Raw genomic sequence first — 16,294 nt, forward strand, 5'->3', positions numbered from 1 at the left:
TAAAACTTGCATGACCTAAACGCCTGTGCAACTCATGAACACAATTTTTATGGTCTGGCACGTTACCAGTTTGTGCCACCCTTTCTTTACCTGCACCCATGTAAAACAGTCCATTTTTAACATGTCCCAGTGCCACATTTTGTCCATCCTTAATCACTTGGCACTCATCCTTCTGAAACGTAACAACGTATCCTTCAGACGTTAGAGCACTAACAGAAAGGAGACAAAAATCTAAATCTGGAACATACAGAACCTGTTCACACTCCTTTTGCAGACATGGAACGTAGCAACAGCCAATTCCTTCCACCCTCGACGTTCGTCCATCTGCAAGCGTGATTGACTTCACCTTGCTTGGTTCCAACTTCCGAAACGCCTCTGGATTATTAGAAATTGTTCTGGACGACGCAGAATCAATCAGCCAAACCTCTTGGGCCTCGTTACACCTCACTGTGGCTGAAACAAATGCATTCGAGCATTCCTTCTCCTCTCCAGCCTGTGTAACTCCCTTCTTCCTCTTTTTACAGAAGCGTTTGATATGACCCGGCTGTTTACAAAAATAACACTTTCTTACTGCAACTGCGGTTCTCTCCACATTGTTGCCTTGGAAACACTTATCTCTCTGCATTCTTTCTCCGCTGCCAAGGGCTGACTGCTTAACCCTTTCCTGGCAGTTTTCCTCCTTCCTGGAAAGACGCCGTTTCTCTTCTTGGAGCAAACGACCCGTCAAATAATGAAGAGTGAGTTCATCAGTCTTCATACTTTCCAGACTGGTTGTCAGAATGTCCCAGCTTTGAGGCAACGACCCCAAAATCAGGTAGCACTTATGCTCTTCCGTAAAAACGATTCCGACCTCCTGCAACTGGACAAATAGAGATCTCACCTGTTGGAGATGATTTGCCAAACTTCCAGCCTCCTCCAACTTTAACCGATACAGCTCTCTGGTGAGGCTCAGCCGTGTGCTTGCCGACGCACGCACATAAATCTGTCTCAGCGCATTCCAGCTGTCTCTTGCCGTCTCATCTCTGTTGATATGGACAATTTGCGAGTCCTCCATACTCAAGACAATGTTTGCTTTGGCCCTTTCATTCTGCTCTTCCCACACTTGTGCTTCTTGAGCAGTCTGACCAACCGGCCTCGGGACACTCACGACGTTCCAACATCTGTCCCGCTTCAAAAACATTTCCATCTTGAATGACCATGTTAAGTAATTTCTCTCATTCAGCCGTTCCACCGGAATACTGGATGCCATCTGAACCTGGGCCATCCTCACCGGCTGGGCTGGAGCGCGACTCACACTGGATACAGACCCGTCTGAGCTCGATGAACTGCCTGAGCTCGACTCCGTCTTTCCCTCCAGCGTTCCTTTGCTCTCAAGCTTTCCAGCAACCAAAAATTATGCCTTCCAGACTTTCTCTGGGCCCATAACCTATCGGGGTAATTGCTTACCCAAAATATAGCAGAGTGCGAAATAGCAGCAGCGTAGAGTCTGGAAATGGTTTCAGCTTGAATTTAGGAACAAAAAGAAGCACTCACGGTCTTTGGTCAGTAAGAAGCTTTACTGACACTAAATAAATTACTTACAGAATAAATGGTCATATATACAGTCCTTTCACAGTACAGCAACACAACGTAGCAGTATAACATCAGCAGTAAGTTCCAGCAGTAAGTTGCAGCAGTAAGTTGCAGCAGTAAGAACCAGCAGTAAGTTCCAGCAGTAAGTTCCAGCAGTAAGTTCCAGCAGTAAGAACCAGCAGTAAGTTGCCATACAACATGGACTTCTTAAATACACTTTTCTCCTTGGCCCAATTAACCAATAGTCTCTTCATCTTGTACATCTCGTACCGCACGTAGGCCAGGGAAGAATCTGCTTCATACTGGACTTCTCCTGGCAGAGACAATCTGGCCAAGGACATCTTTTTAACTCTTTAGAGTCCTTTTCCTTCTGTGGTTAAAAACCTAACCACAACAGAGCACTCGTGCGCTCTTCTCCGATTGAAAAAAAAAAGATGGTGAGCACAACGTCCTCTTCCTCCTGGGACGTCATGCACCACGTGTAGATGAGGGGGACGATCTCATGATCATAAAATCGCGAGAACACACCCCTCCACCCGCCTCGTCTAGACGTGCCCTAAGTGTCATTTCACAGAATCGTAGGGGTGGAGGAGGAATTGAAGGTCAAATATCATGCCCCAGATTGCACCTCAGCCACCCACAGCGTGCCAAAAGCAGAGGAAACAAGCAAGCGGGGTGCCCTAGACCTGCAGAGCAGGAACTTCCAATCGATGCCCCAACGTTGCTTGAAATGCAACACACATCTCCTCAGGGAGGTTTGTGCCGTGACGTTGCAGGGTGATGCTGTAACCTCTGTTACAGTAAGCACCACTTTGGAACATCCACCCTGGGAAGGTGTGCCTTGCTCCACCCGGACAGCTTTCCAAATAGGAAACGTACTTGTTCTGCTAGGCCTTTGGAGATGTTTGATGTTTTTAAGTATACTGCTACTCGTTTAAGTCTTTATCTGAACAGTTTGACCGTTGCTTAGTGCTTGCATTTTTATGCACTGTATACAGACCTTCATCACACCAGGGTTATACTGTGAAATCACTGTGAATTGCGTGCAAAGGACTCCACAAAGTTTTCCAGCTTATAATCTGCTTTGACTGTGAAGTACTCCCAGGCATCCTGCTTTAATTGTGCTATAAAGCCAAAAGACTCGTCCTATTTTGTTGTTTTCCAAGTGGCCACTGGGGGCGCAGGAGAAGGATTTGATAGATTTAAACTACCAATTAAACAAATGCTTACATCTGTGGCAGTTTTAAAGAGAAAGACATCAAAATTGGCACAGTAATAGATATTAAGGAGAGCTTTAAGCATACCAGATTTGAATCGGATTGGGTCATCCGTTGATTTTTAATGATTTTTTACATTTCTCCCCCTTAACCCCTTTCCTGGTATGCAAAGGATCTTAGGAGTGCTGCTGCCCAGGGTGTGATTTAGCTGCTAACAACAACAACAAAATTCGAGGGAAACAAGTATGTGGGATGAAGCTAACAGCCTTGGGATCTTACAAGAAATGGAAGGCAATTTATACAGTTTACAAAGCCAATCAGTCAGTAAAAAGTTCTATGGTGGTCCATATTAGATTTAAATGGCTTCAGTAGTCGTTACACATTTGCTTTCCCGGGGAACCCTGCCATCATCATTATTATTATTATTATTATTATTATTATTATTTGTATTTCTATTTTTATACCACCCAATAGCCGAAGCTCCCTGGGCAGTTCACAAAAACTAAAACAATTCAAAGTGTAAAACAAACAGTATAAAAACATGATAGAAAATACACATTAAAACGAATTAAAACATACCATACATGATTAAAACATCCTGAAAACATTCTAAAATTTCACTGGATAGGCCTGCCGGAATAGATCAGTCTTTATTGCTTTTTTAAATTCTAAAAGACTGTCAAGTTGACGAATCTCCTCCGGCAGGCCATTCCACAGTCTGGGAGCAGCGGAAGAAAAGGTCCTCTGGGTAACAGTTGTTAATCTAGTTTTTGCTAGCTGAAGTGGATTCTTCTCAGAGGACCTGAGTGTGTGGGGCAGATTGTACGGGAGAAGGCGATCCCGCAGGTAGCCTGGACCCAAACCATGTAGGGCTTTAAAGGTAATAACCAACACTTTGTACTTTGCCCGGAAACTAATCGGCAGCCAGTGAAGAGATTTTAAAACTGGTGTGATGTGGTCACCCCTAGGTGTACCAGTGACTAGCCTGGCTGCGATATTTTGGACTAATTGAAGTTTCCGGACTAGGCACAGAGGTAGCCCCATGTAGAGCGCATTACAGAAATCGAGCCTCGAAGTTACCAGTGCGTGCACTACCGTCTTTAGGTCTTCCGACTCTAGGAAGGAGTGCAGCTGGTGTATCAGCTGAAGCTGATAGTAGGCACTCCTGGCAGTCGCATCTATCTGGGCTGTCATTTGGAGCGACGGATCCAGAAGCACCCCCAAGCTGTGAACACAGTCTTTCAGGGGGAGTGTAACCCCATCCAGAACCGGTTGACACACCTCCAAACCCAGGTTGTGGCCTTTGACAGCGAGCACCTCCGTCTTGTCTGGAATCAGCTTCAGTTTGTTTTTCCTCATCCAGCCCATTACCGCCTCCAAGCATTTATTCAGAGGAGACACACTATCCTTAGCTGACACTGTTGTCGAAGGCATAGAGAAATATAATTGGGTATCATCAGCATACTGATAGCACCCCGCCCCATGCCTCCGGATGATCCCTCCCAGCGGTTTCATGTAAATATTAAATAGCATTGGGGAAAGGATGGCACCTTGCGGTACGCCGCACAGCAGCTCCTTTTTTGAGGAGCAGCTATCCCCAAGCATCACCATCTGGAACCTGCCTGAGAGGTAGGACCGGAACCACCGAAGGACAGTGCCCCCGATTCCCAATCCCTGCCATCAACTGATAGGGCTACCCTGCAAGTATAAAGAGCTCTGTCACTCATTCCGTTCCCAGGATTCTCTGGCAGTAAGCAACAGCTGTTAAACTCGTATAAAACCAATATCAGTTTGTAGTATGATTGCTTGTAGACTTCTGTGGGGAAATAATACAATTAAATCATTATCATGTTGAGCTCCCAGGGCCTGGACTCAGTCATAGACCTCAGATTTAGAAAGATCAACTGGCAGTTGATCTTTCAGGCAGTTGAAGAGGAGTCCTTACAGAAATCTGATTGAATCACTCTGGGGCTTGGGTAAGAACCATGTTTCTATGCACATTATAAAGATTCTGCGTAACTGCTGTGATTACCGTCCCTTTAGAACAGCCTTCCTCAACCTGGGGCGCTCCAGATGTGTTGGACTGCATCTCCCAGAATGCCCCAGCCAGAGCTGGCTGGGGCATTCTGGGAGTTGTAGTCCAACACATCTGGAGCTTCCCAGGTTGAAGAAGGCTGCTTTAGAACAACGTAGCATCCACGAGCACCAGTGCACCCTCGGACACTTCTTTTGGGTGCCTGCCAAGATGCCCATCTATTTAGCCTACTATTTAGGGCTTTCAAAATAACCAAGTCTCTTTCTTCAAAGCAAAGGGAATTGCTCCAAAGCACAGTGAGGGGTTCTGGCTGTTCCCACCTCCTTCCCCCATCAATGCCTCTGGGCCACATGTGGGGCTCAGAGACATCCTTAGAAAAAGAAGACGGCAACTTGGCCGCAGGCCGACGCTTCCGTTGGCAGCGCAGCCATTTTGTGGTGGTGCCCAGGACAGTTTCTCAAATTGCCAAACGGTTGCATGGGCCGCAAAAGATTTCCTACCCCTGCTTAAGAATGGTTCCTTTGGGTCAGCTGTTTACTGGCTATTCCACTTTGCTTCCTTCCACCGGTTCTACCTCAGCGCCTGACAAAGTAGGTCGTCGCTTAGGCCGTTTTGTAATTTAAAAAAACCCTCTTAAAAGTCAGACTCAGGAATGTATTCAGCTGGTCATAATTTCCCTCAGGCATGAGTAACAAGGGATAAAATTCAAACACTCGTCAGCAGAAGTTTCAAAGGAATTTATTTAATACACGGAAAATCCTATCCCTAATGCTAGTCTGTGCTACTGGGGAGTCTCGACAACATAGTCCCCTTCGGTGGTAGCCCTTGAAATTGACGGGCGGCTTCCACTACCTTGAACGCCCCGGGTGCCCATCGTTTCCCGGGAAAGGACTGAAGAGGTGCTTGTTTTCGTCCTTAGACTGTCCACGTCCTCCTCCTCCTCCTCCTCCATGGTCCCGATGGGCATGAGCGTGTGAGGAATGAATCTGTGGCGTGGAGCTCCAATGATGCCAACCCTGTGGGAGAAAGAGAAACCTTGGCGTAAGGACACTGAAGAGCCAAAGCAAGCCCAACAGAAAAGCCACAGTGAAATCCTAACCGGGACGAAATGTTTAGAGGACAAAGTGCAAGCCGGTGAACTGGGCGGTGCAGTAGCAACAGAAGGGGTGGGGAGCATGAGGCCCAGGGGCTAAATCCAGGCCAATTTGCATGCAGAAGGTCCCAAGTTCGATCCCCAGCATCTCCAGGTAGGGTTGGAAAAACTCCTGCCTGAAATCCTGGAGAGCTGCTGCTGCCAGTCAGTGTCAACAATACTGAGTTAGATGGACCAAGGCTCTGACTCAGTATAAGGCAGCTTCCTATGTTCCCGGGAGGCAAACACAGACCTCACAGGGTTCCTGAGAAGGTCACGCCCCCTTCCCATGTGTGAATGGGACAAACGCGTGTTTGAAAGCATGAATCATGCAGGTACACTGGTCAGAAAAGCAGGATGGGCTGCAGTTCCCTGTTGGGTGAAAGCTCGTTGGCGACTCCTGTTTTGATGCCACGTCATGGCTGGGTTCACATAACACGAAACCCCACATTCAATCCATTCTCAAGATTGAATATGGGTTGAGTGTGGGTTGTTGGGTTGTGTGAATGCAGACGTGATAATCAAACATGGTTTCTAAACCATGAATAACCCCAAAAGAGAACCCTTGATTTGTTGTTGGGTTGTGAACAGTGGGTTGTTAATGAACTATGGATTGTTGGCGCAGCTGGGTTCACCCAACACAACAATCCACACTCAACCTATATTCAACCTTAAGCATGAGTTCATAGAATCATAGAATAGCAGAGTTGGAAGGGGCCTACAAGGCCATCGAGTCCAACCCCCTGCTCAAGGCAGGAATCCACCCTAAAGCATCCCTGACAGATGCTTGTCCAGCTGCCTCTTGAAGGCCTCTAGTGTGAGAGAGCCCACAACCTCCCTAGGTAACTGATTCCATTGTCGTACTGCTCTAACAGTCAGGAAGTTTTTCCTGATGTCCAGCTGGAATCTGGCTTCCTTTAACTTGAGCCCGTTATTCCGTGTCCTGCACTCTGGGAGGATCGAGAAGAGATCCTGGCCCTCCTCTGTGTGACAACCTTTCAAGTATTTGAAGAGTGCTATCATGTCTCCCCTCAATCTGCTCTTCTCCAGGCTAAACATGCCCAGTTCTTTCAGTCTCTCTTCATAGGGCTTTGTTTCCAGACCCCTGATCATCCTTGGTTGCCCTCCTCTGAAGTTGAGTGTGGGTTGTTGCGCTGCATGAACCAGCTCACTTTGTGGAATGGCCCTTTCTCCTTACTTGGTTGTCACGACTGAGGACAACTCTGGCAGGTCTTCAGGATTGTAGCTTGGAGAAGTTTTGCCGGGACGAAGGTAGTGGTCCTGGAAAAGGTACTGAGCACTGTCTTTAGCCATAGGCAGCAAAGTGCTAAGCACTGGCGATCGCTGGTCCATGACGCTTCTTATGGCCGGCTGCCTGGCCTCTGTACTCCTTTGGGAATTTTTTTTTAAAACAATAACTCATTAAAAGACGTGAAGTAAGGGTGAAAACAGAGATAGCCTTTTTCAAGAGCAGTGGGGCCAGATATGAAAGCACCCTCGTTACATTCAATACAAACAAACATTTCTCTATTCTGGGACAAGCTCTGAAAAAAACGGTTCAGTGTGCTTTCAGCATAGTTCAATTTGAACTGGGGAAAAGCTCGTAGTGGTTAGCAGCAGTGACATCACCAACACACCTCCCTCCAATCCCTGGAGCAGTTTTGCAACTTAAAAAAAAAACGTGTAAGGGGAAGAATAGACATTTAAATAAACACAAATAAAAACAACAGCACCAATCTGATATAGGAGAGGCAGGACTGATGTCTGTTCCAGCATTTGACTTGCTAGAATGTATATCTGTAAAGTAATTAGCAAAGCCAAGTCCATAAAAGAGCTGAAAAACCAACCGTGCCTGCTCTTTACAAAGTCCATCTGTCTTACTGATTTGTTTATTGAAAACTGGGCATATTTGTGCAATACTGCGATAAATCTTACAACTATATCCATAGTAAGTGTACCAATTACGTTCTACCTCTTCTACATTTTCTGATAAAACAATCAACAGTGAATCATGCTTGACACCTCTGTAATTTGTACAAAATATTGTTTTCAAAATATTAAATTTTGTACGAAAAATGGCTGAACGTTTTAAAAAAAACTTTGCTCTTACATTCTTTCATCTGCCCTGCAAGTTCCTCTATCTGCTGGAATGCACAGGATCAGCCTGGGGCAAGCGAGAAAGAAGAGAAGGAAGCCATACTTGCGATAGGAGAAAGTGACGGCCTTCACCTCCTTGGTAACGTCTGTTTTCATCTCCTCCTTGGGTTTGGTTCTCTCTCTCAGAGCAGGATTGAATATGTTTGAGCGGAGCAATCTGCCAACTTCACACTGGATTTCCTTGAAGTTCTTCTGCTTGAATGTCACGAAAGCCACATAGGACGCAAAGTTGTACAAGCACTAAAACGCAAACAAGGGTGCCACTTTTAAAAACATGTTCTTTTCTTTTCTTTTTCTTTTAACCAATAGGGCGTCTTTACAAGAACTGGATTTGAGTTTTCTGCACTGGTAAGGGAAAAGAAGGAGCCACAGGGATCATAGTTTGAATTTTAAAATATCCCACATGCTACAGGAAAGGCCCTTCCAGGATCATCTGTTCCTTGGCAGCTGTTATTAATATGGATTTCCTCAATAAGCACATTGTGGTGCAGTGGACTGCAAAATGTGCAGTCCACATTTTGCAGTCCACTGCAAGAAGACTGAAAGAACTGGGCTGAAAGACTGAAAGAACTTTCAGAGACTGAAAGAACTGGGCATGATTAGCCTGGAGAAGAGAAGATGGAGGGGAGACATGATAGCACTCTTCAAATACTTAAAAGGTTGTCACACAGAGGAGGGCCAGGATCTCTTCTCGATCCTCTCAGAGTGCAGGACACGGAAGAACGGGCTCAAGTTAAAGGAAGCCAGATTCCAGCTGGACATCAGGAAAAACTTCCTGACTGTTAGAGCAGTACGACAATGGAATCAATTACCTAGGGAGGTTGTGGGCTCTCCCACATTAGAGTCATTCAAGAGGCAGCTGGACAACCATCTGTCAAGGATGCTTTAGGGTAGATTCCTGCATTGAGCAGGGGGTTGGACTCGATGGCCTTGTAGGCCCCTTCCAACTCTGCTATTCTATGATTCTATGAAAATATTAAGCTCCTTTGAAACATTTCCTGAAGCAAGCAAGAAAGCAGAGCCAGAAATGAACTACAGGGTCAGTTTACACAACACACTAAACCATGGTTAGGCTGCTAACCCTTTAACAGCAAGTACTTAGTGAGTGTGTTTAAACCGTGTGGTTATGTAGCCACCATGGTTAGGAATAGATCACACAACACGCTAAGCCAAAATGTGTAGCTCAAAATGTGTAATCACCGTGTGTTGTCTGAACGGGGTCACAAAGTTTTATCAGAATACATTTAGTTGGACCAGATGACTCCGGGAATACATGAAACTGGTTAATAGCCAGTGAGGTCATTGGTCTGTCTTGACCAGCACTGTCTGACTGAGACCTTTTGCATGCAAAGCAGGTGGACTGCCACTGCAGGCCAAATGACACATTAAGCATAGGGTGACCATATGGAAAGGAGGACAGGGCTCCTGTATCTTTAACAGTTGTGTAGAAAAGGGAATTTCAGCAGGTGTCATTTGTAGGCATGCAGCACCTGGTGAAATTACCTCTTCACCACAACAGTGGAAGCTGCAGGAGCCTGGATTTGGGCATCTAGTATAGCTGATGACCAAATCCACTCTATACTAGAGTGACCATATATCTGGTCACACTAGTATAGCTCCTGCAGCTTTAACTGTTATGATGAAGAGGGAATTCCACCAAGTGCTGCATGCTTCCTTTCCATATGGTCACCCTAATTAAGCATGAGTGTGAAAGCCTCCAAATTGGATTGGAGCACTCAATGATCTTGTTCAGACAATACGCTAAGCCATGGTGGTTAAGCATTTTGAACTAAATATTATGGCTTAGCGTGTCACATGAACCATTTCTAACTATGGAGGCTACATAAAGATACAGGAGCCCTGTCCTCCTTTTCATATGGTCACCCTAGAGTTAACATACAGTTAGCATCTAGGCAGCTTTAAGGCACTTTGATTTTCTTGCCTTCCTGTAATTTATTTTTTCCCTACACCATAATTTCAGCTTAAGGTGGAGACAAACTTTAGTGTCTCCGTTCCTTACCTCAAAGAATTCCCTGTCTTTCTGTGATGTTGATATTTTCTTCCTAAAATGCAAAAGAGAAGAAGAAATGAGTTTGGGAGCAGAAGGAGAAGCGCAAAACATCTATTCGAGACGCATTACAAGATGACAATGCTTTATCTTCATGCCATGAAAAGCCTCACTTGCAGATCAAACAGCTGTTAAAGGCACAGGAGCAATCCAGGTTTTTTTCTGAACAGTTGGCAATCCTAATCAGCCATTAAAGGCACAAGAGCAAACAAGGGCATTTTTTTTCTTGGTCAGTTGGCAAACCCACCCCTTTTGTTTTTAGCTGCTTTCCCAAACTGAGAATGCCCTGGCCTATGGCCCTGTTCAGAAGACACCTTAAACTAAAGCTTTAACCATAATGAATAAGGCCAAAAACCTTATTCACCGGGGTTAAAGCCGGGGTTTAAGGTCTCTTCTGAACAGGGCCAATGAGTTCTCTCCCTTAACGTTAATTAGGCTATATTTGTATATTTCATGTATTCAGCTGTGAGAACACAACACAGAGTTTTCCTCTTTGCGTAACAATGCCCCAAAGGAAACTGGCATTGTTAAATATACTATGCAGCCTCTCCCAAAACCAGATACGACCGGTTCCTTCCTTAGTGTTTGAGGCACAAATTACATGAAAGGGAAAAAAATCTATTTTAAAAAAATGCTATCCTTCTACAAATGCATTGTCTAAGGGTCCCTGCACAAGGTCACACCCTTTTGTTCCAGATTAAATAATCTGGAATATGATTAAAATACTGCTCTATAACTATCAATGCATATATATATATATGTGTGTGTGTGTGTGTGTTTTATTCCTGTTTGTCTCACCTTGTGTATTTTCTGTTTGTTAGTTTGTTATGTTTTGAAATAATATATATATATATATATATATATATATAGAATTCTGCACTTACATTTGCAGGGGTGGAGAGGGGAACTCCACTCTTTTACCACACTTTATACACTTTGTGAATAACAAACAGTTTGCTAGCGTGGGTGTGATCATTTGTACATATCAAGGTAATGCTGGAGAAGATATATATATATATATTTATTTTATTTTTATTTATTTATTTAAGGATTTGTTGAATCCTACTTTATCCAATCATATGCTCAGTCTTCCATCCTAGGATAATGGTAGCATTGTCATATGCATACAGAAGCCTGATTCACTTATGCATGGAGCTGCTGCTTGAATTACAGCCCCTGTTCAAATAGCTGCAGCCACATAGGGAGGCTTCTTCATCGAAACAACCTGTCGTGTTGCTGCATTCTAAGTGGACAGTCACGTGAGTGGTTATTTATGGGAATGGGGGCCAGTGTTCAGAATTTGTCTATAGCACAAAGGCCGTCACAAACACAACAATAAGGCGAGATGTCTACATGATACCCTAAACTCTTACAAAGACCCAAACAGAGGAAATTCATATAAAAAATAAATAAAACTAGGCTGGGAAGGCTGGGATTTAACACCGGTGAAAAATCATTACAGGCCCCGGTAGCAGAGCTAACAAGAAGTTCTCGGAGGTGGTCCACTCTGCAGTCTACGCCTGACTTCTTTAAAAAAAATTCATCAGATTTTTTTGAGGGCTGCTGCAGCAAAAGTTGCAACGATTGTAATAGGAGTGTTAAGATCTATAGGCTGTCCTGCCTGATACTCTTTACTCTATTATTTATTGATTTGTTGCATTTATATCCCACCTTTTTTCCTCCAAGGAACCCAAGGCGACCTACATAATCATCATCCTCTCCATTTTTTCCTCACAACAACAACCCTGTGAGGTAGGATGGGCTGAATGTGACTGGCCCAAAGTCACCCAGTGTTATTATTATTATTATTATTATTTATTTATATAGCACCATCGATGTACATGGTGCTGTACAGATAACACAGTAAATAGCAAGACCCTGCCGCATAGGCTTACAATCTAATAAAGTTGTAGTAAACAATAAGGAGGGAAAGAGAATGCAAACAGGCACAGGGAAGTGTAAACAGGCACCGGGAAGGGTGAAGCTAACAGTATAGAGTCAGAACAAGCTCAAAGTTTAAAAGCTATAGGGAAAAGAAAAGTTTTTAGCTGTGTTTTGAAAGCTGTGATTGAGTTGGTAGTTCTCAGGTGTTCTGGAAGAGCATTCCAGGCATGAGGGGCAGCAGAGGAAAATGGACGAAGCCGAGCAAGGGAAGTAGAGACCCTTGGGCAGGCAAGAAGCAGAACCCGGATGTCCCGACTCCCACTCCAACACTCTAGCCACTACACCATACTAGCAGCATTCTTCAAGGCCTCAGGCAGGCAACAAGTTCTTTCCAGCCCCATGAAGCTGAGATACTAACCAGAAACCAAATCCATATTTACAGGAGAGAGGGCCCAGGAGAAACATTTACTGGGGAAAGGGCTATAGGGAGTTCACTCTCACATACACACACACACACACACACACCATCTGGCCCTCTAAACTGCACACATACAGAGGCAGACCCATCATTAAAGATATGAGTCTGTTGTCTCTACGTCCAGTTTGGGCCAGGAATTAGAGCTGCATCCTTTAATCCTTGGTGAGCATTCTGCAATCCTGAGGCTGCAGCCCTCAGCCTGATTTCAAATGTCTTCTGCAAGTGATCAGACCTGTAGCAAGAGCAATCTGTCCCTCTCTGGCAGTCCACTCCAGACAAGAAGGGAAAGAGAGAAAGAGAGAAGGTTTAGCCTTGACAGATTATCTGGAGGGAATATAGCCCTCAGGGAAAGAAAAGAAAAAGTTCCCCTCTTCTGCTTTAATCAATTATTTGGCTAGAGGAAATAACAACTTTTCTAACCGGTGAAATTAATCGGGCAGAGAAAAAGCAAATTCTTTTTACGTATAAGAAATTATACACATTGCAGGTGGCAACTTAGAAAGTACCAACTTAAAAGAGGCCTTCCCCGTTCACTCTCACAAAGGACAGAATGCCTCTTCTCTAAGATGGCACTGGCTTCAATGTATAGATGCAACATCTAAAAACAAGGAACGGCATGCTTTTTAATGCAAAGCTATAGTCATATGCAGATATAATGGATTAATTAATGGCTTAATGGACTACAGCTGCAATCCTATATACATTTACCTGGGTATAAATCCCATTGAACTCAATGGGGCTTACTTCTGTGTAGACATGTATAGGATTGCACTGTAAGAATTCTTTTAGCAGAAGGGCTGAAATCGTAAAACTATATACTTGCAAAGCATGTGCTCAGCCAGCAGCTATGACCCTTCCCCAGCTGAAGTTTTTGATGTTTTGTATATCCATAGTGGATCTAAAAGCCAATGAACCAAAAACAGGTCCTGTGGTGTTTACAGCATTTTATTGTTTCCCTCTGAATGTTTCTGAGAAACTTCTGGCCTTCTGCTAACTTTTCTTTTCTTCCACCAGATCTCTATGTAGGTATTTCATAGAATAGTAGAGTTGGAAGGGGCCTACAAGGCCATCGAGTCCAACCCCCTGCTCAATGCAGGAATCCACCCTAAAGCATCCCCGACAGATGGTTGTCCAGCTGCCTCTTGAAGGCCTCTAGCGTGGGAGAGCCCACAACCTCCCTAGGTAACTGATTCCATTGTCGTACTGCTCTAACAGTCAGGAAGTTTTTCCTGATGTCCAGCTGGAATCTGGCTTCCTGTAACTTGAGTCCGTTATTCCTTGTCCTGCACTCTGGGAGGATCGAGAAGAGATCCTGGCCCTCCTCTGTGTGACAACCTTTTAAGTACTTGAAGAGTGCTATTTTAGTCCCTCCAACAGTTTCTCTCAAGTGACTCTTCACTTTTCAATCTGCCTGTTTGTGAAAGCCCAACACCTTCCCATAACACACACGCAAAGAATGAGAAAGCGGAGTAGCAGCAAACACCCTTTCATCACAAGAGGACTGTCATCTTTGCTTCCATGTGCTGGAGCCCAGAAAGCCATCAGAAAACCAAGCAGCTTAATAACTTGGCTTTTTCTGACATGAGAAATGCTGCGATGGGCAAAGCTGCACCTCTGGATTTCTGCCTGACATGGAACTGTTAAGGCAGAGAACCCAAAGGTGGCAGTCTGTACTCAGTTTTACTCTGCAGCTCAGAAGTCTGTGCAGGGGTGAATACTTGAATTCATTCCATAAAGCCAGGCTTTCCAGTTGGGTTACTGAACGTGGCTCATGTTGGCTTTTGCATGCACAAAGTTTCGGGACTGGTTAAGGACGGAGCTCAACCTAGAATTAACCATCGGTTTGGCGTGGCTCTCCCTGCCAAATCACCCAACAAATGAAAATCACTCCCCGGCCGCAAGCTATGAGGAGACCTGACATGAGGACGCTGCTAAACCTGCAGCTGTGCAACACCTGTGGGTGGCAGGGATCCACCCAGAGGTGCACAGAGCAGAAGGCAAGTGAGGACTTGGCCTCACTAGGGTGACTATATGAAAAGGAGGACAGGGTTCCTGCATCTTTAACTGTTGTGATGAAGAGGGAATTTCACCAGTGCTGCATGCCTACAAATGACACCTGCTGAAATTTCCTTTTCAATATAACTGTTAAAGATACAGGAGCCCTGTCCTCCTTTTCATATGGTCACCCTAGGCCTCACCCTATGTCAAACCATCATGCAGGAAGCCATCTTCTCCTTTACTGCAGAATCCTGAGAGGGTGAAGACCAGGGCACTTTCCAGCACTCTCTGTACTTGTGAAGTTGCCTTATTGATTGATTGATTGATTGATTGCATTTCTATACCACCCAATAGCTGGAGCTCTCTGGGCCTTGTGCCGCATCAGAGCACACTGGCCCAGCACTGTTGTCTGCTCCAGCTGACCATGGCTCTCCCAGGTCTCAGGTGTGTTGACACACCTGCAATTTCAAATCATTTGACCAGAGATGTGTGGAATTGAACCTGCGACCTGACACATTCTGGTGTATATATGCTCTACGACAGAGGGGGCTCAAACTTTGGGATTTTGAAAGTGTGTCATGGGCACTCTCACATAATGGCTGCCATGGCACGGGGCGGGGAACTTGCTCATTCATAATATGGCTGCTATGGTCAGTCACACAACACTCATTTCCCAGAAGGCAAACTGGTGAGACTAAAATAAAAGTAATTTGCTCAACCACCTAAATTCAAGGGAGGAGTCTGAGCTCCAAAACACAAAACCACTCTATCTAACCCCAATAAAGATGGCCTTCAGAAATTTAGCATGCAGGGGATCTGGGACAGTGGTCTGCCATCTTTCAGCTACTTGTCACCATCTTTTGTAGAGTGGCTCAGGGTTCTTCCTGATAGAGGACTTCGCACTACCAATCAGGACGCATTATGCTGCAATTCCGACTTTCCCCCCCGAAAACACAGGAGGGTTGTGAATAGATGTCATCATCTGGACACACACCCCTCCATCAAATTCCAGAATGGGGCAGGACGGTGGCACTATAAAGGCCTTTCCTGGAAGCACCCCCAGACCCAAATGTGAACAAAAGCTCCTTCACAGCTGACATCTGTAAAGATCCAGCTTTTCCCAACCTGTTGCTCTCCAGATATGCTGGACTGCAACTCCCATCATTACCAGCTACTGCCCGGGCTGGCTGGGAATGATGGGATTAGCAGTCCCAACACGGGAAAAGGCTGGTATAAACAAATGCATGTTTTTAGGTGTAGCTTGGCATGAGGGTATAGCTGGAATCCCTTTTTCTAGACGACTATACAAAAATGCCCAGTAATCTTGTCCTCCTTCGCATCTCTTTCTACAATGCTCCTCTGAACCCTTCTCTCCTGTCATTCTGTCTCCACTCTTTATTTCTTTCACCACTGCAATATCCCTCTCCTGGCTCTCCACACACACACACACACACACCTCTTCTCTGTCTTTTTAATCCCCTGGCTAGCCTCTCCTCAACCCCATGGTCCTTCTCACGGTACAGGATTCCTCAAACCAGCCTGCCCTCCACCAGCCAGGATGTTTCCTTAGTTAGGGTGACCATATGAAAAGAAGGACAGGGCTCCTGTATCTAACAGTTGCATAGAAAAGGGGATTTCAGCAGGTGTCATTTGGATGCATGCAGCACCTGGTGAAATTCCCTCTTCATCGCAACAGTTAAAGCTGCAGGTGCCCTGCCCTCTTTTAAACCTGCTTACTCTAGTACAGCTCCTG

At 45.1% G+C, this 16,294-nt stretch overlaps 1 protein-coding gene across 1 annotated transcript in view; it reads right to left on the reverse strand.

Annotated features, from left to right (window-relative positions):
• Positions 1-5,592: 5,592 nt before the first annotated feature.
• Positions 5,593-16,294, reverse strand: part of PPP1R36 (protein phosphatase 1 regulatory subunit 36) — a 33,921-nt gene continuing 23,219 nt past the window's right edge. The window contains exons 9-12 of the mRNA XM_063147665.1: positions 10,134-10,176; positions 8,157-8,353; positions 7,155-7,346; positions 5,593-5,840 (exon numbers count right to left, since the gene is read on the reverse strand). Of these exons, the coding sequence (XP_063003735.1) occupies positions 5,606-5,840; positions 7,155-7,346; positions 8,157-8,353; positions 10,134-10,176 (667 nt within the window). The 3' untranslated portion in view covers positions 5,593-5,605. The remainder of the gene's footprint in view (positions 5,841-7,154; positions 7,347-8,156; positions 8,354-10,133; positions 10,177-16,294) is intronic.

The sequence above is a fragment of the Elgaria multicarinata genome, chromosome 2 (genome assembly GCF_023053635.1).
Source record: "Elgaria multicarinata webbii isolate HBS135686 ecotype San Diego chromosome 2, rElgMul1.1.pri, whole genome shotgun sequence".
Lineage (NCBI taxonomy): Eukaryota > Metazoa > Chordata > Lepidosauria > Squamata > Anguidae > Elgaria > Elgaria multicarinata.